Source organism: Hoplias malabaricus, chromosome 2 (assembly GCF_029633855.1).
Source record: "Hoplias malabaricus isolate fHopMal1 chromosome 2, fHopMal1.hap1, whole genome shotgun sequence".
NCBI lineage: Eukaryota > Metazoa > Chordata > Actinopteri > Characiformes > Erythrinidae > Hoplias > Hoplias malabaricus.
The window spans coordinates 64,854,786-64,878,146 of record NC_089801.1 but is presented as its reverse complement, the minus strand read 5'-3'; the positions used below and the strand labels follow the sequence as shown (position 1 = coordinate 64,878,146).

The 23,361-nt window shown below is 41.7% G+C and overlaps 2 protein-coding genes across 10 annotated transcripts; both read left to right on the top strand.

Moving 5' to 3' along the window:
• The first annotated feature begins 1,328 nt into the window (after window positions 1-1,328).
• On the top strand, window positions 1,329-13,706 carry b3gnt2a (UDP-GlcNAc:betaGal beta-1,3-N-acetylglucosaminyltransferase 2a). Of its 3 annotated transcripts, XM_066662061.1 has the most exons (4): window positions 1,329-1,549; window positions 2,036-2,145; window positions 7,897-7,979; window positions 10,057-13,706. In XM_066662061.1, exons 3-4 carry the CDS (start codon window positions 7,940-7,942, stop codon window positions 11,289-11,291), a joined length of 1,275 nt encoding a protein of 424 aa, XP_066518158.1. In that variant the 5' UTR covers window positions 1,329-1,549; window positions 2,036-2,145; window positions 7,897-7,939; the 3' UTR covers window positions 11,292-13,706. The 3 variants fall into 3 exon arrangements, with proteins under 3 accessions (XP_066518158.1, XP_066518156.1, XP_066518155.1); XM_066662059.1 differs by lacking the exon at window positions 7,897-7,979; XM_066662058.1 differs by lacking the exons at window positions 1,329-1,549; window positions 2,036-2,145 and having other exon boundaries at window positions 7,850-7,979.
• A 1,962-nt stretch (window positions 13,707-15,668) lies between these two features.
• zgc:66455 (uncharacterized protein LOC393502 homolog) lies at window positions 15,669-22,209 on the top strand. 7 transcript variants are annotated; one of them, XM_066661251.1, is made up of 11 exons: window positions 15,669-15,753; window positions 16,524-16,554; window positions 17,069-17,488; window positions 17,640-17,906; window positions 18,444-18,839; window positions 19,534-19,593; window positions 19,843-19,943; window positions 20,403-20,461; window positions 20,750-20,916; window positions 21,363-21,506; window positions 21,694-22,208. In XM_066661251.1, exons 1-11 carry the CDS (start codon window positions 15,712-15,714, stop codon window positions 22,056-22,058), a joined length of 2,052 nt encoding a protein of 683 aa, XP_066517348.1. In that variant the 5' UTR covers window positions 15,669-15,711; the 3' UTR covers window positions 22,059-22,208. The 7 variants fall into 7 exon arrangements, with proteins under 7 accessions (XP_066517348.1, XP_066517346.1, XP_066517343.1 ...); XM_066661249.1 differs by lacking the exon at window positions 15,669-15,753 and adding an exon at window positions 15,772-15,932 and having other exon boundaries at window positions 17,066-17,488; window positions 17,643-17,906; window positions 21,694-22,209; XM_066661246.1 differs by lacking the exon at window positions 15,669-15,753 and adding an exon at window positions 15,772-15,932 and having other exon boundaries at window positions 17,066-17,488.
• The last annotated feature ends 1,152 nt before the right edge of the window (window positions 22,210-23,361 follow it).

Genomic DNA, 23,361 nt, shown 5'->3' with positions numbered 1-23,361 from the left:
ATACTATAAGCAAGGTCTCATTTTTCGTATGCCTACATATCACTGCCTCAGAAACATCTAGAGGAGTGATGTAAAACGTGGGAAGTGGGAAATCATATATGGGGCAATGCCTAACATTCATTCAGTTTCTGTACCTGCTCCAATCCTGATCAGGGGAACCACCAGGAACTAGGCGGGAATACACTCTAGAAGGAGTGCTGGACATCAAACACTCACTCACCTAGTTACTCACACCTGTGGACAATTTCACACACTCACACAGTCACTCACACACACCTGTGGACAATTTCACACACTCACCCAGTCACTCACTCATGCTCACACCTGTGGACAATTTAACACAATCAATGAGTCACTCACACTTATGGATAATTTTACACACTCACCCAGTCACTCACACTTGTGCACCTGTGGATAATTTCACACACTAACCCAGTCACTCACACACTCACCCAGTCACCCACTCACTCACACTTATGGATAATTTCACTCACTCACCCAGTCACTCACACTTGTGCACAATTTCACACACTCATTGAGTCACTCACACATTCACACCTGTGGATAATTTCACACACTAACCCAGCCACTCACACACACACCCAGCCACTCACACACTCACCCAGTCACTCACACCTGTGGATGGATTCAAACACTCAGAGTCACTCACACTCACCCAGCCACTCACACACACCTGTGGACAATTTCACACACTCACCCAGTCACTCACTCATGCTCACACCTGTGGACAATTTAACACAATTCACTCACACTTATGGATAATTTTACACACTCACCCAGTCACTCACACTTGTGCACCTGTGGATAATTTCACACACTAACCCAGTCACTCACACACTCACCCAGTCACTCACACACTCACACTTATGGATAATTTCACACACTCACCCAGTCACTCACACACTCACACTTATGGATAATTTCACACACTCAGCCAGTCACACACACACCCCTGGACAATTTCACACACTCACTGAGTCACTCACACATTCACCCAGTCACTCACACACTCACACCTGTGAAATATACACCATATACACTCACCAAGCCCCTTCATCTGGAATATAACTAAAAAATTAACATGTATAATATGTTTGAATGTTTCTAAACTGATTCAGCAGATCTAAGCGTACCTCATATATAAAACTAGAACCGTTCTGTGAGAGTTTCGAGAGAGCAGTAAGGCGGGTATTTCTTCACGAGTGTAGTGTTTTTTGTTTTTGTTTTTTAACACTTCTCCGCCCGTTTTGCGTAAGCCCCGCCCACCGCAGTGGGATTGGTCCGGCCTGAAGACGGGTGTGAAATTGAAAATGTCGTTGAAAGTGTTCGACGCTGAAGTGCAGTCTGAGAGGTTGATTCATCTTCAGTCACACCTTCTACTGAGCTCCCATTTCTTTTCTAACATCTTCCGAAGGGAACTGGACACACACTTCGCCTCGGAGGATGGTTTTACTCAAGTTTAGAAGCAGTGGGGTCAGTTTAGAGGGAAACTGACTGTCTGAGGAGGAGACTGGACTCGATAAAAGAGGTAACCTTTATAGTAAAGACAGTTCTCCACTATCTGCCGTACACGCTTATTAATTTACAAATTATTAAAATACAAAAATGTTTAGGCTACCCGTGTTTAAAATACAGGACTTGCGAGAGCGAAACAGCCGTTCTCATGAGATGATGAAGAAAAAATCCTCACTAGTTATTTGCTCGACTAGAGGTGAGAGGTTTAATATTGAAGCAGTTTAGAAGGCAGACCTTTCCCTTTCTTTTTCTCTTAGCGGAATTTTTTTTTATCGAACAACGCCCTTCCTCTGTAAGTCAAGTGGTTTCTCGTAATTTTGAGGAACTGCGCAGTTTTACCTATTTTCACCTGTTTTTCCTATTTCTGTTAAAACATTTTGAAAAAGCCTAGTGTCACAGAAGCAAAGTACTTTTTTGTTATTTCAAGACACCCTTAACACCCTTAAGAAAGTGTTTAACATTAAAATGTGTTATGTTTTTGTGGTGTTGTTTTATGCAGCGTTTCCAAGACAGTCTCCAACGGGAAGATTCAGACAGCCAGGGTTTCTTATTTCACAAACCTAATGAACCAATCCCATCTACTGGCGGGGCGGGGCTTTGAAGCTAAAGGTGAGCAGCAGCGATAATGGCATATTTGTAGATCTGCACAAACAAAGGTGTAGGGTTAGGGTTAGGTCTAAAGGACTTTTAAGACATTTGGGGACTTTTTTATTGGAGATTTCTTGTAAACCTGTAGCTTTGATTTACAGAAGTGAGTGTTTCAGAGTTTAATTCATATCACAATATTTCATGGTATTTTGGCGACATGAAAAAACACTGAAAAATACTTTTATTAATTTAAAGAAAAAACGACTGCAGCTTTAATGTTATATATTATTACATTAGCTATATTTAATATATATTAAAATATTAAATGGTTTTATTTATAAAAAAATTATTTTACTCCAAATGTAACAGTTTTAAACATTCATAAGGAATGACCAAAAAATCAGTAACCATTTAATTATTTTGTAAACAATATTAACATGTCAGGATTTAGATTTTGTATAAAATAAATAATGTATCATATAAATCTACCACACAAAAATGGCTGAAAATGTACTGTGTGCCTGTAAACAGCAAACATAATTATACAAAAATAACATTAAAGCTTCACAGTAAACAAAACAAATACAGAATAGTTGCTGTGCTGAGTCAGTGTAGTTTATCTTCTTGGGTTAGAGCTCACTGGCTGTTGAACTCTTTAACGGCTTTTTGTTTTTCCTCGTCTTCAACCAGGTGCTTCTGCTCGAGGTGGTGAAACAGATTAGTTGCGTTCCTCCTTCTGTTGTTATAGGCTTCTTTAATTTTTTCGTAAGACCGTGGCTTATTGTACGTCTGATGTTCTGTAACCAAACCCGAAGTTCCCATATTTCTCAGTGGCTAAATGACTCATGTAAAGAACGTATACCTCATTATGTACAGCTACAGGACATCATTACGTGAACAAGTGTGAATATCACCCATTATCATTATATATAATAATTTACAAATAATGACAATATTATAGTGAATGATACGGTGGCACAGCCCTGTTTCATAGTGCAGGTTGGCCGTGTTTAAAACCAGTTTAATGCAGTATACATGATATATTCAGGCCAGAAGGTGTCAGTTGTTTTGCAACATGACTAAAATTCTGGGGAAACAATGCCCAAGCGATCCTTTAAGCACAGAAGAACTTACTGTGAACTGCAGTGTACCGTCTCCAGTCTTATTAGGTTTACTCAGTCAGTCAGCCGCAGAGCAAAGAAACACAATTAAATTAAACACAAAAGGGAACTAGAAGCTAAATATGAACATCTAATGTTTTGTAAAAATTGGATTCATTTACTCACCAGGATACCACAAGTCACGTAGTTTGAAAATACCCAGGACATAGTGGATATGGAACTAGTTATTGCCCACATTCCTCCTGTGTCACATTATTGTGTAAAATTCACTATACGTCTAAATACATCCGGAGCCTCCTTCTGATGAGGGAATAAACACACCTGGGGATTTCCCTTCACAAACACACCTGGTTGATCTGGTCTGAAAACGTCCAGGTTCGGTGGCTGTGTTTGAGCAGAGGACTCACCAGACTCTGACAGACACTGCTGCTGCTCCAGGATACAACAGTGGAGTCTGTGGGCGCTATAAGGTCAGGTGGTTAGAGAAAAGATGGCAGAGATGTTGAGTGAGTCAGTGGGGACAAGGAATTCTCATTAATTTATTACAAACTGGTTAGAGATCAAGAGAGAACCCACACTTCAGACTGAGCTCTGTTTTTTGATGATGCTTAGCCTAGTGCCATGGTGGTGATTTTTTTATAATATATATAAGGCCATAAATGATTATATGGATGTCACAAACTAATATATTGGGGCCATAAGTTAAGTTTCTCATGGCCACAATGTTATATTGCTGACTATACCGAGCTGTGTAGCCACATGGTGTTTTCCTTTGTGTTAGTGGGAGTGACATCCTGTTTTATTTAAATGTCATAATTCCTGTTAGTTGTGATGTGCTTTGGCATTTCCTGGGCTTACAGCATGTAGTCTGCCTTTAGGCCCTCTCTGTCAAAGAGAATGATGTTTTTACACCTTTCTCAATGCCACTGTTGTAAGCTACTCTGATACTTTAACAATCAATCTGTAAAACACGGTTTTCATACTTTGGTTCAACTTTAATTGTTCATGCTTTAATCAGATCCAGTTCTCACTAAAAAAATAGGCCACTGATATATTTATTTATATGTTTTACCCAGCCTCATCATGACATTAGCACTCAGCTTCGACTGTTTCATCTGTGTGAACTGTCCACCTCTAAAGATAATTTCAAAGCAACACTAGGTAGTGATTTAGCCTTAAATTTACAGCTTCAAAACCATTGTGATGCTCCACTGACCTGTAATGGGGAAAATAGAGTTTCTACTCTGGCCTCAGATTTGTCTGTAACTTTTGGAGGGTGTAGGAAATTTCAGGGCAATGCGGTAAGAAGGAATTACACTCTAGGGGGAGCACAGGAGCAAAAATGCTGCAGCTGCACACCAGGCGTGGGGAGACAGGAACAGTGTGTGGTGTGGTGATTTCCTCAGTGTAACGCTTAGATCTAATTGTCCTTGTCCTACTTTAACTCATCAGAGTGACCTTTATTTGTTTTTTTCTTTCTTTATTGCTTCCTCTTTCCAGTCATGAAACATGAGTGTTAATTATATGGCTGGGAAGAGCTCTGATGTAATGTGTTTGTGTGTGTGTGTGTGTCTGGCTCTGAGCATGTAAATGTACAGTGTTTTTCATATTTGAATATTGCAGATAAGAGTTCAGATGATTTGTAAAATACTGTTTTTTCCTTATCAGATTTTGTGGCAGACTTAATACCTAAAAGGGACATTTGTTTAGTCTGACACACAGACTCTTAAATCAGGCGTTTTCTCAGATTGCAGGCCTTGTTTCTTACTTATTAAAGGCCTAGTGCTTTGAGTGGGTTAATGTCTAAAGGGAAAACTCATTTACCCCCTGCACTATATATCAGGATACACTCACTACAGTAATTATAGCAGATCTCTCTCTCTCTCTCTCATTTATTTTTATTCTGTTATGTCCTTGCTGTGTGCCCATGTACTGTCCCTTTAAAACCCACACAACCAAGCTGTAGTCACATGATTCTGCCCCTATCTGCCACATGGAAACAACCTAAACTCTGAGGCCAACCGAGCGACTCGAGTAGCTCATACCAAAGAAATAAACAGCGTCTGTGGTTGGGACGTGCTGTGTTTTTTTTAGGTAATTATGACGACACATAACAAAAAGAAGTCAAATGTAAATGCTGAAGAAAAACAGTTTCAGCCAAAGCAAAATCACACACCAAATATAAACAGTGCTCAGAAAACAAGAAAGGAACAAGCTCCCAGCGACATTAGAGAAAATATCCCAGCTTTAACACTGGAGCAGATTTACAGCACAAGCCTCGTCACTGAACTGTGAGAGTCATAAATACAAACACAAAATAATCGTTCATTAATCGTAATCATGGTAAAATGTACAATTAATCGTGATATTGATTTGAGCTCATATCGCCCAGAACTAATGTTTGTGTATGTTTTTAATACACACACACATGCATACACATTTTTACTACTATTTTATCAAGAGTGTATTCTGTTGTTTTGCCAGGGACAGAGACATTGTACTGCACAAAGGGTGCTGTCCTTCAGATGAGATTTAAAATATGAGGTCCTGACTCTTTAAGGTCAGTAAAAACCCTGGGGCAAAGAGTTGGGATGTGACCTTGATGTTTGGCTAAATCTGCCACTGTGGTCACTTCTGGTCTTCTAATCTTGCCCAGTATAAATGGGCTTAATCAGACCCTCTTGTCTCCTTTCTAGCGGATGTGTGGTGAGGTTGATTAGTGTTGCCATGGTCCAGGTCGATGCTGATTGTTGAGGTGACCCACTAATATCCCAGAAAGAATGTATAGAGCCTTGAGTGTCTAGAAAAGTGCTATATAAGTAACTGTCATTTATTAATTATTCAAGAATTATTAATGATATGGTTAGTACCGCAGACCCTGTCCCTGAGTGATCAAAATTATCCTGTTATCTAATCAAATTGGCAAGATATGTCCGGTTTTGACATGTTATTTTTTTTTATCTATAAAACGTTTCCATGAATTTTCATGTAAATATCTATTCCTGCTGGGAAAGTGAATCTAGTATAAACTAGGGGTGGGCGATATGTCCCTAATCACAATATTTCAGGGTATTTTGGTGATAACGATATTTTTGGAGATATTTAAAAAAAAAACACTCAAAAATACTTTTCAAGAAAAAAATAATTCCAAGAACACACTACTGGAACATTATAAATGTTATGTTAATATTAATTAAAAACAGTTTCTAGCGTTCAGAAGGAATGACAAAACCAATAAACATTTGCTTATTTTGTAAACAACAGTAACTTACCAAGATTCCGATTTAAAAAAAAAATAATAAATAATGTAGAGTATAAATCTACCACGCAACCAAAGGGTAGAAAGATTTGTGTATGCAAATAAACAGCAAAACTATTCTACAAACAATAATACTAATGTTTCACAGTAAATAAAACAAACACAGAACAGTGGCTGTGCCAAGGCTCAGGGTTAGAGCTCATTAGCTGTTGAACTCTTCTAAAGGCATTTTTGATGTTCCTCGTCTTCACCTCAGAGCCAGTTTCCACCGTACACTGAGCCTAAATGACTCCTGTATGCCACATATGGGTAACTGTAATATGTAATTATGTAAACAGGTCAGACTACCACTGTTATCATGATATTGATCTTTTTATCATTTTAAAAATTAGGGTGATATTTTCGTGAACGATAAGATATGGCATGTGTTACATTTCTGTTTGATGCTAATCCAGTGAATTAGTCCTGTGTAGAAATTTTAAAAAAAAATTAAATAAATAAAAAATCAAGCACACTGCACTGAATTTCAAGCACAGAATTCTCTCAGAAAACTACATGTATTGTTTTTATTGTCTACTGTGTAAACAGTTCCTCCACTTCTGTATGTTTTAGTGTGTTTCTAAATCTTAGCACAACAGCTACATTTAGCTTAGAATTCATATTCATATTCTATCACAACTTTATCCTGTTCAAGGTTGTGGTGAGTCCAGAGTGTACCCAGAATCATTGGGTGTAGGGCAGGAACTCAGCCTGGACGGGCCAAAGTACTTTAATTTCTTAAGGAATTATGAAATATTATTAAGAGTTAAGGGATTTGTACACTTGATATTGTTTTGACACTTTATTCTGTATTTAATATATTGATTATGAAATTAGATTTGACCATGAGGTCTATGCCTCTATGTTCTAGCTTCTAGTTTCTAAAGCTGTGTTTTAATAGTGTTGATGGTTAAAACGCTTCTTATATGGCAACTCTCCAGCTGTTGTGCAACTCCAGGATACCGTACACAAATGTCTAATTGGTGTCATGAGGATCCGAGAATCAGGGACACATGACTACTGTCTCGAGAGAGAGAGAGAGAGAGAGAGAGAGAGAGAGATAACAAGATATATATATATATATATATATATATATATGTGGGGGGGGGGGGGGTCAGAAAGCTGAGAGACACAACAAACCAGCTGACAGTAACAAACAGGAAAGACTAGATAAAAAAGAAAGCTCCATGTTAATGAATGAAAGAATTAGGGAGGAACCGAGCTAAAAGTGAGGAAAGGGTGGATAAGAGGGAGGTGAAGACTAAAGACAAGATAGAGAGGGGTTTGGAATGAAAAGCTTGCTGGTATGCAGCCGGCCCTGCCCTCACAATTTTGGCACAAATTCAACCGCAGGAACCAGAGCCTTGGACCCGACTGGCCTGAATCCAACGCTTTCATGGAGCTGACCGTCGACGTGCCCTGCTCCTGCCCCAGCTGTGAGTAACCCACCAATCACAGGAATCAGAACAGCAGCTAACCTCCACCTGCTAACTCCAGCTGAGCCCTGTCTGGGTCTCGCCATGATGTGACGGTAGACAATGGGTTGTTTGCTTTGTGACTAACACTTTGGGTAAAGGTTGTCAGACTGTTTGGTATTGCAGTGGTCTCCTTTTTGTGGGAAGGGGGCTGTATTTCTCTGCTTAAATGTGTTGAGATATACACAACCCCCACTACATTCCTAACCTACCTGATACTTTTACTAACTAAGTATGACTGTGCTGTGCTTTTAACTGTTGAGTAGTTTGCTTTGTGAATAACTCGTTGGCCGTTTGCTTGGTGTTGGGATCAATTTTTCAAGAATGTCTTAGTAACTAACAAAATAACCTACATTTTTAAGCAATGCTTCAGGCTTTATTTCCATTAAATTTCTTGTCAGTACTTGTTCACAAGGGCAGCACGGTGACCCAGCATAGAGTCACTGCCACACAGCTGCAGGGTACACTGATTTTGACTGTCATTTTAGTTATTTAATTATGTTCATTTGGGCGGCACGGTGGCGCAGCAGGTAGTGTCGCAGTCACACAGCTCCAGGGACCTGGAGGTTGTGGGTTCGATTCCCACTCCGGGTGACTGTCTGTGAGGAGTGTGGAGTGTTCTCCCTGTGTCTGCGTGGGTTTCCTCTGGGTGCTCCGGTTTCCGGACACACGGTCCAAAAAACACACATTGGTAGGTGGATTGGTGACTCAAAAATGTCCATACGTATGAATGTGTGAGTGTGTGTCACCTAGTGAAGGGTGTGTTCCTGCCTTGCACCCAATGATTCCAGGTAGGCTCCAGACCCACAGCCACTGGTTGTGCTGGTAAGTGCTTAGAATGAATGAATGAATGAATGAATGGATGGATGGTATTTTTTTTTATTATAAATTAAATAAAGTTGTTACATTGAAACCTGTTAGCATTCTAAATTATGGAAGGAATACATTAACTTTAATTATTCATATACATTGTGCATTTATGTAACATTAAACTTTTATGTTCAAAATGCACTGCAGACAGAAACTGATTCTACTCCAAGACATTCAGCTCTGAGTCATTAATGCTTGAAGAAATGATTCTTTGGGAGTCGACTTCTCCTGGCCGCTGTAGTTGCCCTGACAACAGTAAACAGATGGATCATTTTACTGTTTACTGTTATATTTACTTGCTATAGCAACGGGACACTTATCAGTCTTTAACCTTTTTTAATTTTATTCGCTAACAAAAAGTGCAAAAGGTTTTATCATAGGATTCCTTGTGAAAAATGTCATCAACTGATAATTTTCATCATTGTTTTCATTAACCAAATAACACAGGCCTCTGGTCACTGTCTGTGAGGAGTGTGTTGTGTTCTGCCTGTGCCCAGTTTCCTCCCACACTCCGGGTGTTCCGGCTTCCACACAGAGTCAAAAAAAAAAAAAAAACACATTTGTGGGTGGATTGGCTGTGGCTCATGGTCAGGGTCAGCCTATCTGGCATCACTGGGCACAAGGCAGGGACACACCCTGGATGGGGTGCCAGTCCCTCACAGTGTATCACACATTCATGTAGTCACTCACAATCCAGTTTCAGTGAACGAATGCTTGTTGACATCCTGGTAACACAGATCTGGGTTAGTTTTGTGAATATGCTGCATGGAATGTCTTGGCAATGTTGAATGATCATATGTTTATCAAGCTCGAGCGGTGTTCAGGGGATCACGCCAAGCAGGATTTCTCAGGTAGTCAACTAACTTAACCTCAAATGTAAGAACTGTCCAATCTCAGATCTGTTCCTATTGGACAGACATGACTTTGGGCTACGATATCCAGCTTAAATGAGAATTCCTGCTTGATGTAGGATGTGTTTGGGGGGGGGGGGGGGCGATGACCAGATTTTATTGCGGACATCCTTAATAAAGCTTCTCCAAGTAGGAAACTTGTTTTTAAAACTTTTGTTTTTTATAATCCAAAAACTAATGCTAACTGATGTCAGTTTTAAAGAGAGAGGTATGATTATAGTCAGTCTGACTGTCCTCCTTTTGTGTGCTTTTTTTAGGTGGCGACCGTATCCGTAGGATGCAGACTGGCCGGCGAAAGACGAAGCTCCTGGGGGTGATGATGATGATCAACTTCCTCATCTACATTCTGGTGGCAGTGTGCCGGAGCTATAGCCAGGACAAACCAGATATGCAACCAAATGTCCCGCCAAATACCTTCTGGAAAAGGTCTGAACCCAGTGTGGCATACTGGAACCGTAAGCAACAGCACTTGGACCACATTTCCAACCCTTTGATTGCTTCTACCATGTCCACCATCAACTCGTCCTCACAGGAGCTCCTGCAGATCACAGGCTGGCTCAACTACACAGCTAACACAGACCTCTGTCAGCCAGACTTGGGGATGACCACGCAGATTAAAGACTATAACTCACTGCCCTCTCGATTCAAGGACTTCCTTTTGTATATGAGATGCAGGTCGTACCCTATGCTAACAGACACGCCTGGTGCTTGCTCAGACCCGCCATTTCTGCTGCTGGCCATTAAGTCTCTGGCACCACATTTTGACCGGCGGCAGGCCATTAGGGAGTCTTGGGGTCGTACAGGTATCATTGATAACCGCCGGGTGGTCACTGTCTTCCTCCTTGGCAACACCGGCGCGAGCGACCACTACCCAAACTTGTCATCGATGGTCAGTCATGAGTCGCAACTCTACGGCGACCTTCTCCAGTGGGACTACCGCGACACCTTCTTCAACCTCACCTTGAAGGAGGTCCTCTTCCTGGAGTGGCTGGGCAGTCGCTGCCCCTCTGCTCAATACATATTCAAAGGCGACGACGACGTCTTCGTCAACACCCACCACATCCTGAGGTACCTCGGCGGTCTCTCAGGGTCCGTGGCTCGGGATTTGTTCATCGGAGATGTGATAACCAATGCCGGACCTCACAGGGACAAGAGGCTGAAGTACTACATACCCGAGAGCGTCTTTGTGGGATCCTATCCTCCCTACGCTGGTGGAGGTGGTTACCTCTACTCAGGTGAAGTGGGGCAGCGCTTAAGGAACATCTCCCGCCATGTGACTCTGTACCCCATTGATGACGTCTACACGGGCATGTGCCTGCAAAAGCTGGGCCTGGTGCCTGAGAAACACAAAGGGTTTAGGACATTCAACATTGAGGAAAAGTACAGAGAGAACGCCTGTGCCTACCAGAGCTTGATGCTGGTGCATCCCAGGAGTCCGCAGGAGATGATTAAAATCTGGGGCTGGATTAACACACCAGGATTGAACTGCTAGTCACAACCAATCGCTCAGGGCTGAACAGTTCCAGATGCTGAACATCTGGTCATGGATCAGTGGCTGGACCGAACTGCTGATTAGACTCTGTTCTCGAGGACAAAACCTGATCTTCAGTTTGTAATCTCAAACTTCACTTTCAGTGAAAGGTTTATATCTTGAATCTGCGACTACGTCAGTGATAGCAGATTTACTTTTGCTAATGAAGTTGTTTTGAAAATTTGTTGGAATTTCTTTACATATTTAACACAACACCAGGCCAGATGCTGAATGTCATTGCTTTTATTTCACTTTCTGCAGGCTCAGATGCTAGCTGGAGGCAGTGTAGAGGATTAAGAAAGTCAGTTTACCACAGGGGTCATCAGTCTTTTTCACGAAAGGCCAGTGTCTCTGCAGGTTCTCATTTCTTTCACTTATTTAATTAGTGCGTCTCAGTTTTCAGGCACACTTTCACAGGTACAATGGCTAAATCCTTGAAATTAGTGACTTTAGCCATAAATTATATGTGTTCTAGATTGGATAAGTACATTTTATATCACAAATGGCACTTCACCTCATCCCGGAGATACTGGATTTAATTCCATTACTCCAGGGAATATAGCTCCACACTTTCACAGTTCAATGCTGGACAGTTTATACCTCTAACCCACACCTGGTTCTTGTGAAGTTGACAAAGTAAACAATCTGTGTGTAGCTGTGTATAAACCAGAACAGTGCACAGTGGCTGTACGCTAAAGTAGCTGAGTAATTCTAGAAGAGGTGTCTGCCAGCATTTTGGACATGTAGCTGAGATGAGATCAGAGCCCCTGAATATCTCAGTGTCATGGTTCTGACCTAGGATCAGCTTCCACGCTTCATAGAACTGATCCCAGATCAGTTAGTTTCAAACACAGTGGTGTTTGGGCATTTTGTCTTTAAGCTTTTATGCCGTATACTTTATTCTTCAGCTCTTTTTTTAACGTTTCCTTTAAAGAACGAATAGAATATTCTCATCATCCTCCAATTGACTTTTAATACAGTTGCCTTATAACTTTTACTGTCTGCTACGTGACGATCCCGATCTCCCCAGCACATGTTTATGATGCTCAAATTGGAATTTGTAGTATTTGATATTTCTTTCTATAACCTCTGACCAGAAAGATTGTAGTCTGCTGATCAGATCCTTTTACAGCAAGAGTTGCACTAAAATAGCCATTTTAGGTGGTTTACGTTCAACACACACTTTACAGTCTGTCCCATTGACATGAATGGGACCAAAGGTTGTATCATCAATCATTTGATAATGCTCAGGTTGTCTTTACACTTATTTGAAACTCATGTTATTAACTTCTGGTGAAACATAATTTGCAATCTTATGTTCTCACTGTAAAATTACCACTGAATTGTTCAGTGACACTGATTTATACGAGCCTACATTTTCAAATTACATGTAAAATTGCTTTTCTAGGATCATTAAAGCAACGCTAGGTAGTATATTAACCTTAAAATTACAGCACTGCCGAGACTGCACAATGTAATTTTTGGAGGAGCATATGAAACACCCACCCCTCCCCTGCCATTCTCTTTGATTTCAGCACTGTGCTGTAAAAGTGTATTACATTCTGTAACTGTAGGGGGAGCCCTGGAGCAAAAGTACCAGATCTAACCTAATGTTCCTTTAATCCTAGGTTTTAGCTTTGCCTAAAATGGCTCTCTGAATTGCACTGAATAGGATGCAAAAGCCATATGTTTACGCCCTAGGTAGTGCACTAAATAAGAAGTAAGGAACAAGTTTGTTAAGGCAATTCTTCAGTGAATATCAAACTAGATTGTCACTTGTTTTCAGAAAGTTTATTATAGGACTCAGAGCATCTCAGTATGATTTTGGCCTGTTGTGTGATCTGTTTGAATATGTAAGGGCTGTGAATAATGTATTTGTGCTCTTTGTGTCTTTGCGTACAAGCTCCATAATGTTGTGGCTGGACTCTTAATCATTTCATTGTTCGATATGGGGCCAATAATATTTATTGACTTTTGTGCTGAGTGACACAGCTGTATTGAAATCCAGTATTGTAGCACGTGTTGTTTACCTGTATTACACTCAACAGCCATCATTATGAGAATGATAATGTTCCTGACGTTACCTGATTGTGACTTGGGGAAGTTGGATACCCAGATTTAGACTTGGCAGGAAACACTGGGGTCAACACTGGATCATAAAAGACCATCTGTTCCAGCCTATAAGTGTGTGTCTGTATTTGTCTGTGTGTCTGCACGTGCCTGTGTCTAGTTATTTAATGGACACAAGCTTTAGGTGCCTTATGACTGACCATTTTTGTATGTTCTCAGAAGAAAATAATAAAGTCGGACTGTACACATGCTGGAGTTCTCACTGCTGAAGCACTCAACCTCTTACTGAGCACTGACTGCCTAATGACAACTGATAAAACTCATGTGTGTCACCCAGCATGAGCAGCCGGTGGCGCTATACACCATTAAATGTCTACCAAAGGGTCCCAATATGAGGTCAGCAGATAATGAACGAATGCAGAACATATCGTATAGTGTTTGTATTTGAGCTTGAGCTGTGTCTGATTAAGTGGTAATGATTTTCCCGTATTTAATATACAAATTATGCCAAAAGTGACTTCATAACTGCATGACCAATAACTGCACCAGAATATAAACTGTAATAAGACTGGGATGGTTCAATCTTACATTAATTTTATTCACTCGTTGCATTTAGATGAGAGCAGTGACAAGTGAAGACAGTCTAAGTATTGAAGTCTCTATTACCACCAAATGAATCATTATTAAAGTTACATAGTCTGTGATGGAATTATTATTAATAACAATATCTAGCATGATACATTTGTTGTTTCTGCTCTCTTCCCATTCCCACTTACCATACTCCACCCATCTAATACTCAGAAACATGGTGCTAATGTGAACATGCAGTGGAAATAATACAATTACATTTTTACTGGAAATATGTAGTTGGCTGGTTTATTTATTTTTTTAACGCTCATATTAATTTAGGATCAGTTAACTAAGGTCTGTTCTGGTTTACCTAAGACTCTTAGGAAAGTCCTGGAGTCCTTGGACTGCTGAAGATGTACAAGCAGGCTCAGAGGTAGATGGTGCCTCTGAAGAAGGGGAGAAACACTGATGTTAAGAAAATGCTGTATTAAAGAAGACTGCAGAAGAGGATGGTTGGACAGAAAATGAACAGGTAAATGTGCGGCTGAAAGGCCAGAAGTGTCCCAGCACAAACTAACAAGGCACGGCACACTTGGGGCACACAAACTGAGTAAATAAGTTTAACAGTTTAATATGAGGGTAAGTATAGCAAAGGCCTCGCCAATATCCATTTGATCTCCAAAAACCCCAGATCTGTCAACGTCTTAACCTAGAGGTGCATTCATTCATTGTCTGAAACCACGTATCCAATTCAGGGTTGTGGTGGGTCCGGAGTCTACCCGGAATCACTGGGCACAAGGCAGGAACACACCCTGGAGGGGGCGCCAGTCCTTCACAGGGTGACACACACTTACAATCCACCACAGACACGAGAGAACACACCACACTCCTCAGAGACAGTCACCTGGAGTGGGACATGAACCCACAACCTCCAGGTCCCTGGAGCTGTGTGGCTGCGACACTACCTGCTGCACCACCGTGCCGCCCCTAGGGGTGCAGAAATGGTTAAATTACGTTCTCTACCTGAGTCCTATACCTCCCCATAACAAATATGACCAGTGTGGTTGGCTGTACCTTTCCCTGCTGTCTAAAGACACTCTGGTAGTGAACAGCGCCAAAACTGGAAGGTAATATCCAGTGCATCGTGGGTGTCAAAATCCAGTGAGAGAATGGCAGTAAAAAGAGGGGGACATTGGCTATTTTTCAAAGAAATCACTTAAAGTCAAGTTCGCTAATGAAAAGAGTCCATCATAACGTTAATGGCGATGCTAGACTTTGGCGCACCATATACGGCAGGCTAAAATCGTCTGTAGCTATAAATAACATGGTTCGGAAATAAACGGCCAACTGTCGGCTCTCTTACAGTCTCCCAGAGTTCAGTTGAAACTCTCAGGAACACTGCAGCCTTTTGCAAAGATCTGGATGAAAATATGTCTTGTACTTACATTGACATATGAGATTTATTGTTTCTTCTGTGATTTATTATTAATTCATAGGTCCACACAGCCCACAGGCTTAGTGCAGGAGAGCCCTCACAGGGTCAGAGTGTTTACGTGAGATTTATTTACTCATAGCACACCCGCTGTGGGCCTGTGGGGGCTCTTTTGCTGTTTAGTAACTGAATGCAGAATCTTTTTTGTCAAAATTCAACGGACTTTTCCTTGAGCGTTAGAGAAACCGCTGTCTCCTCTGCCCTCTTGCGGTAGTCAGCGTGTACTGCAGCTGTAGTTGGTCAGTGCGCATGTGCAGTGTGGAGGCGGAGATAGCAGTAATTAGGAGACAGGTGATTTTTAAACGTAGAGTAAGGAGATTGCGTTGAGTCAAATAAACCAAAAACTACAAAAACGAAGCATTAAAACTCGTTTTAATTCTCTCAGAGTACATGTTTACAGAGTTAAAATGTGGCTGTGTAAATTTAGCACTCTGCTGATCCTCACAGTGACTGGGGTGAAGTCTCAAACGGTAAAATGACTCTTGTAACCATGACTCGGTGGGTAGTAAGAGGTTTGTTATACTCAGGTAGGCAGCCCTCGAGCCTAGTGTTGAGGGACCTGTGCTCTGCTGTAGTCTTTATCACTTCAGGAAGTGCAGCAAACAAACTACTCCTGTATTTCTTAAAACTGCTTTGGGTTTATTTTCCCAAACTGCTTTGGGGTTATGTTGCTTTTGTGTCTTGCTTTGTGATTGTGTTTTTGAGGTTTATTTAGTTTTATTCCTGAGAAAAGGAAAGGGGGGAAAAAAAGAATAGAGCCATGCAAATGTCCTCTGAAGCTTTAGAAATGACACATTTGTAATGGAGGGTAGTTTAGTCCTTTGACAAAGTGATTACATTTCACTGAAGCAATTTTATGTGAATATTTTACTAAATTACCAGCAACTTAAATTGAATATACATATTTCTTTGCATATTTTAGTTTAAGTTACAATACTTTTCCTTGAGTATGTTACTCAACTGTAGCTTGGCAGTACTAGAGATTTAGGCTCCTTTATCCACCCCAGTTTGGTGTAGACACCTTTAATCAATCTGCTCTTAATGCTTCTCTGTGTTTGTAGATGGGTGAAAATGATGCACACATCAGTGAAGGTAAAGTGATTTTTCTGTTCTGAAAAGAAACTGCAGAAAAATATAATGTGTGTTTCCTGTAGTGGATGTGTTCACTTGTTTTCACTCAGGGTGTGTCTCAAAGAGCTCCCTGGTTCAGTGGTTCATGTACCAACTGGGGATTCGGGCTTTTTATAGAAATATTTTTGGAGAAGCATGTTTCAGTGCATTGAATCTTTAGTTCCTGGAAATTTCCAACAGTTCACAGTACAAACACAGTACAGTGAGTTTCGGCAGTTCACTGAGCACCCTGACAGGAAGCAACATCTCTCCATAAACTCAGAAGCTCTGAGTCCTGCCATGCATGTAATTAAATCATCAGCTTCCCATTGCTCCTATAGCCAGAGACCTAACCAGTGTCCAGATTCCTATTCACTATGAACTGGATCCCTTCCCACTGAACTAGCGAGTGAATCGAGACAGTCCCTTAGAAATTAGACCAGGGGAGTGTCCAGGTTGCCCATACCTATGTTCCTATTTGTTTCCTCTGGAGAAGGCTTTCAAGGCCTGGAGGGAAGTGCGTTCTTGGCTTTGCGGAGCTGTCACCAGCTTCTCCGCGGGAACAGAGGGGAGTTCTTCTCTCCTGATTACCTGTGCTCAAGCCCCGCCCTCTGGTGCAACTGGACCATCCAGGTCCATGAGGGGCAACGCGTGCAGCTTTACCTGGAGGACCTGACACCGGAGCACACCTGCCACCAGAAGATGGATCAGATTCACCTGGATGAGTCTCCGGTGTCGGCCGGTGGGAGCCGGGTGCTGGAGAGATGCTGGAGGAAGGTGAGGTATGCGTCTGTCTCCAACACCGTCCACGTGGTCCAGCTCATCTGGCCAAACCCTATCCCAACACACCGGGGCTTTTATGGACAGTACCAGGCTTTCGGACCCCTGCAGTCTCCCCCTAATGCCACATCTGCTGGTGAGCTGCTATATTATGGTGATGATTTGGGTCACAGGATTATCTTAGGCCTAAAACTGGACAGATTTAAAATACTGTATCACCACTATCCTTTTTTAAATCTGTGTCCAGACAATGAACTAAAACAGTCTCTCTGTGTTTAAACTGTCAGTAGTGAAGGTATCGATGGAGGAAGGGGATGAGGAAGTAAAGGACACTACAGATAGAGTGACAGAAGCTCCTGAGCAGAAAAGATTCACTACCAAATCGACTCCATCCGTGGAGAATACCGACAATGCTCTTGCTGAACTTGAGGACATCAGCCAAGTCACCAGGTCCTGGACCAATGAGCTTCCTGCCTCAAGATCTTGGGAGAAGGTTTCTGGAGAGATCCGGAAAACCAGAGAGGGAGCTGAGAAACAGGCCTCAACAAATGAAGGTGGTTTACAATTACTGGTCTAATGTCTTCATGTTAATAAGTTAATGAAGCACAACGTAGGCCAGGATTTGGTATAATCAGTATATACACTGATCAGCTATAACATTAAAATGACCTCCACGTTTCTACACTGATCATACAGGAGCACTTTGTGATGCTGACATGGTGTGTTTGTGTGTGTTGGTGCTGGTGTGAGTGGATCAGACACAGCAGTGCTGCTGGAGTTTTTAAACCCTGTGTCCACTCACTGACCACTCTGAGACACCCTTCCCTCGTTGGTCCACCTTGTAGATGTAAAGTCAGAGACAGTAGCTCATCTGTCACTGCACGGTGTGTGCTGGTCGTTCTCTAGTCCTTCATCAGTGACACAGGACGCGGTCAGCTGAAACTCCAGCAGCACTGCTGTGTCTGATCCACTTGTACCAGCACAACGCACACTAACACACCACCACCACTATGTCAGTGTCACTGTAGTGTTGCACACAATCCTATTAAATAAGGTTAATTATGCTCTTGTTTTTGTTTTCCTGCCTAAAGGAGAAGCTGGGGGTCTTACTGCTGAAGAGAACACTCCGCTCTCCTTGGGCGAAAGCACCTTTGGTACACACACCACCCCCTCGTCCACCAGTGCGCCCCACACACTGCTCACTGAGGAAGTATCCCCAGTATTTTCCAAGTCAACCTCTATGAACAAAAAAGAGGCTGGCCCAAGGTCCAAACCCGGTTCTGAAGAAACTGGACCAGCTGAAACTGAGATGGAGTCCAGTCCAGCGCTGAAGGACGATAGTGGTGATGATCTTATACTTGAAATGTCATATAATGACAGCGGTGGAACCTTCCAGGTTGATGATCTAGAACCTGATGGAGGGTTTGGAGAGAACAATGTTCACATGAATTCAACTAGAAAGTCCAAACCGTCCCACAGAACAAAAGGTACTGTAAAACATTCTTTTTAAAGGGGTCTTATTACAGTCTTTTCCACAAGTGAACACAGTTCTGGTCTTAAATGAAATGTTGTGACATGCTTTGGTCAACACACCACAAGGATCAAACCCCACAGCAGTGTTCTTCTCTTGTCTCGTTCAGCCTCGTTCAGAGCGGCCCGTTTATGCACCAGTTCCTTTAAATGATAACGAGCTGCCTACAACCTGAGCACACAGCCACAGGGAAACAAAAAGCTCTGGTTTGGGGGGTGGGGGGGGGGGTGTGGCTGTTCCAAAGAGCCTGCTATCTACGGCAGAACAAAAATCAGAATGACTGATAAATTGACAGGGTGGTCTTGTTTTAGAGTGTGTTTGAGGGCTCCAGATCCCCAAATTAATGAACACATGCTAGTAATTTTAAAACTAATTTTAGACATGTTTTAAAACTATATATTTTTTCATAATACACCTGCTTTAGTATTTACGTTTCTAAATTTTAAACCTGTATTTAATCATACGGTTTACATGAAGCTAGATGGGGTCTAACGTCTGTTACTGAAGCGCTACAGCTGAGGGTTTGGACACTAAAAACACTGAGTTATGGTTGAATTTCATGGAGCTGTACTTAAATAATAAAACTCCTTGCCTTTGTGTGTTTTTATTTACATGGATGCTATGTTCATACACTGATGGTCATTGCTTAGGGAAATCACTCCCTGTCCACACCATCAGACAACCACCTGAACCTCCACACCTTCCAGGAGGTGAGTATTATTTTAGATCATTATTTTGATGCGACTGATGGAATTGTGCTGTGTCATATAAGTTGGATTTTATTCCATGGGCAACGCCATAATGACTTTTCCAAAGTCTCATTCATTGGTCCTTGAGAAACCGATCCTAGACCCGGAGCTCTTAATATCAGCATGTCGTCGAATATAGAATGACAGCACAACCTCAGAAATAATCCTCCACACAGTACCTTGATCATGCCACGTTCTTTTACCAACCAGGTCTTTTGCTGGAAGTGACTGTTGAGGTTGGTGTGAACCCCACACACACTGAGAACTGGGACCACATCAGAGATTCCTTCAGGAACGCAGTAGAGAACAAGGTAATACCGAGGGGTCTCTGTGTCAGTAAATCTCACAGCTTTGCATTCAGTCATTGTTTTTCCCACCAATCAAACTGTACAAGCTGATATTTAAAGGGACAGGCCGGCCACAATAAAAGTTCAGCCACTGCTTAATCTTTGTCAATAAATTTAGACAATGATTCAAAGGCTAGGAGGCACTTCTAATGATGCATATTGAAGGTGGAAGGAAAATATGAGAATGTGTGTTGATTTATAAAGGCAGTTCTGGAGTTGTGTGTGGCAAATTTATATAAAAATCACAGTTGTGAGTAACTGGGTGAGTGTGAGATGCCCTGTGATGGACTGGTGCTCTGTCCACTGTGTGCTCCTTGCACCCAGTGATGAATGAATGACTTGATGATATTATTCATGCTTTCTTTCTCTCTCTGTGTGTGTGTGTGTGTGTGTGTGTGTGTGTGTGTGTGTGTGTGTGTGTAGATTCAAAAGCACCTGAAAAACCTGCATCTGAAGAGCATTTCGTCCAAAAGATCTAAGAGGTGTGTATGATGATAATTTCAACTGAACGTGGACAGCTTTAATTACAACGTTTTATTTGTCGTCATGTTTCTTAAATAAATTAGAAGGAATTCTAATCACACAACGACCACAAATGTATGTTGATCTGGAGCTAACAGTTAATTATTTGCTAGCTACGTTAGTAAGTGAAAACGGGGAGCTGATCTGAGCTCTGTTAGAGAACGTTCAGTTTCACCACAGTGATCTGGTTCTTGTGAGGTTTGTCTTTAGATTCTCATCCATTGAAATGATTTGTTGATCATTTTCAGGCTGAATGCTGGAGTGTTGTTGATCGTGTGGCTACAGTTTGCGGAGAGTGATGAGGAAAGACTTGGTCACGGCTCTGTCCAGTTCAGTCTGCAGCAACTGAAAGGGAAAACCATTAAACCTCAAGGCATCAAGAGCCACGGCATCATTGCCTCCATTTCTGTAGAAGGTTCACACAAACACCCACATAACAGACTACACACAGAATCGGCATAGTCCATACAACCGCGATACACTTGGTGTAAACCAACAGCATTTTCTTCAGGGGTTAACACCTTTAGCTCTGAGTGAATATGAAGGGATAATATGACCAGAAACATCACTCTGGAAGGGGTTGGGTTTTTTACCTGATTTTCTCTGCTGTTTTAACATTACCTAGCAGACTCCTGACCCTGGTCTCACACAGGAGCAAACCTTCTGAAGATGGGGTACACACTAAGTTTTTTTGGGGGGGGGGTTTGTGTATGAATGAGAATATCTCATATTTTATGGTACTGTGTGGAATATTTATTTATTTATTTGGGTACTTTTAATTTGAAATTATTTACTGAGGTTAAAATGAGTGGGGTGTGTGTGTGTGTGTGGGAAAACTAATGTTTGTGTGTGTTTCCACAGATATCAATGAATGTGATACTCAGATGGTCATGTGTGATGTCCACGCAGAGTGTGTAAACGAGTTCGGCTCCTACTCCTGTCACTGTCGCCATGGTTACAGTGCTGGTTTGGGTGGGGCTGTGTGTGTGGAAGCAAAAGGTGAAGGTAACAGTTGGACTTACTTTCAGATTCGCTTTATTATGCCAGGTGGACAAAATCCAAAAGGGTCATGTGCAGTTATGCAGTCTGATATCTGAGAGTGAAGTTGAGGGGTCACAGTTTGGGTTGTTTACAAAGTTCTACTTCACATGCAGAGCGTCCAGTTCATGTATTCTCTCTGTCTCTCACACAGACTCTCACAGGACTTCATTACCCATGCTCCTCTATGTGGTGTGTGTGCTGGTGTGCTTGTTCATGGCTCTACTAGTGGTGGTGGTATGTGTATTTTACCGTCGTTACCACACAGGGGTGTTTCTGCCTAGCTGCCACAACAGCAGCTCTACCAGCTTCTCTACAAACAACGACAAGAACAGCTCGAAGGGTTGTGTTAATACTGGGGTGAACACTTCTTCCAGACCACCACCACCTCCCGCTCCACCCCTCCGACTGCCCAAAGGAAGCACCACTGCCCTGGACCTGCCTCTGCTCAAATTCACCCCTCTAGTGCCCACTGAAATACTTGAGGGCACAGTGCAGAGGCAGAAAGAGCAGCTGTGACTGCAGTAGAATGTAGCTGCCTTCCTTCACTTTGGGACTTGGACAGTAATTGGTTAATAATTGATTAATTGCACTGGTGTTGTTTTGGGAATCCCTTATTTTTCATACCCCCCCCCCCCTCCCCTCAAATGTATGTAAAAAATAAATTTGAATATAGACTAATATTCTTTGGTTTTGTTATAGAACTTTGATAACACAAGCATATTACCTTTTACATACAATACAAAATATTATAATTGCATAATGTTGTATTTGAATTCAAAGGTGCATGCTCTGTGGTTTGATTTGTGTGTGTTTATTAGTTTATACGCCAAGTCAGTTACTTGCTACATTTAATGCTTAAAGCAACACTAGGTAGTATTGTTACCTTAAAACTGCAGCTTCACAATCATTGTGATGCTTCACTGATGACCTGTAATAGAGGGAAAAGAGCCACTGGTGGTGTTTAGCATTACAGAAGCTAAGCTATAACTTTTAGAGGAGGGTAAGAACCCCCCCCCCCTTTTTTTTTTTTTTTTAAATTCAGGACAGTGCTGTTAAAGTGAGTTGCACTCTGCCACAGTAGGGGCCTAGGAGCAAAACTACCAAACCTTACCTGGAGTTCATTTAACAACACTTTTAAAATGGCAGGTGAGCACAAACATTGAAATATTAGTTGGCTATAAACTCACTGGTTTGTGTCTGAAATTGTTTGCTCGTGTGTTGATCATTTTGAAATGTCCCCGAATGACTTTGAGCTAACTGGTACTTCTAATGTTTCTTTTAAAAGGTCTCCTATGTAGCAGGGTTCACCACACCTAACTGTTTATAGTGAGAACAGTGTAAATGTGCTGTTGTAGGTCTGTTCCCAGATACCAAAATTTGTTCTGGCCTAGGTCTTGCTCATATCTCACATTATCAGGTGTCCACCTGCCACGTGGTTTGAAAGCAGACCCCTTCTGCTTGGTATATTAAGGCTACATGTCGCCAGAATATATTTATTTATTTTTATAGATCACACTTGGCTACAGTAGCCATACGTTCCGGTTTAAGGACTTTGAGTCCTCCATCTGACGCAAAGCCTGGTTGTACGATCAAACCCCATCCTGTGCAAAGGCATTGCATTGCAACCACAGAACTGGTTTGAACCGGATGTGCTTTTAATGTCTCACTTTATAGTCAGCTTTCTGCACATCTGACCCGTTTACAAATTAACCTGTGGGGCTTCTAAGAACTGTTCACACTTTCTGTGCCTTCGTCTTCAGCAAATTGTCACCTTTGCAGTGTTCATTCCCTGTTGCCCTAGGTCACTTGGGTCTGAGTT

What these genes read in the sequence shown, in the direction of transcription:
- b3gnt2a (XM_066662058.1), top strand. Translation starts at nt 7,850, where the DNA reads ATGCAGCCGGCCCTGCCCTCACAATTTTGGCACAAATTCAACCGCAGG. An exon ending in GCCCTGCTCCTGCCCCAGCT is followed by an intron (nt 7,980 to 10,056) that starts GTGAGTAACCCA and finishes TGCTTTTTTTAG; the next exon opens with GTGGCGACCGTATCCGTAGG.
- zgc:66455 (XM_066661246.1), top strand. Translation starts at nt 15,870, where the DNA reads ATGTGGCTGTGTAAATTTAGCACTCTGCTGATCCTCACAGTGACTGGG. An exon ending in ACAGGCCTCAACAAATGAAG is followed by an intron (nt 17,907 to 18,443) that starts GTGGTTTACAAT and finishes TCCTGCCTAAAG; the next exon opens with GAGAAGCTGGGGGTCTTACT. An exon ending in TGCCTCCATTTCTGTAGAAG is followed by an intron (nt 20,917 to 21,362) that starts GTTCACACAAAC and finishes GTGTTTCCACAG; the next exon opens with ATATCAATGAATGTGATACT.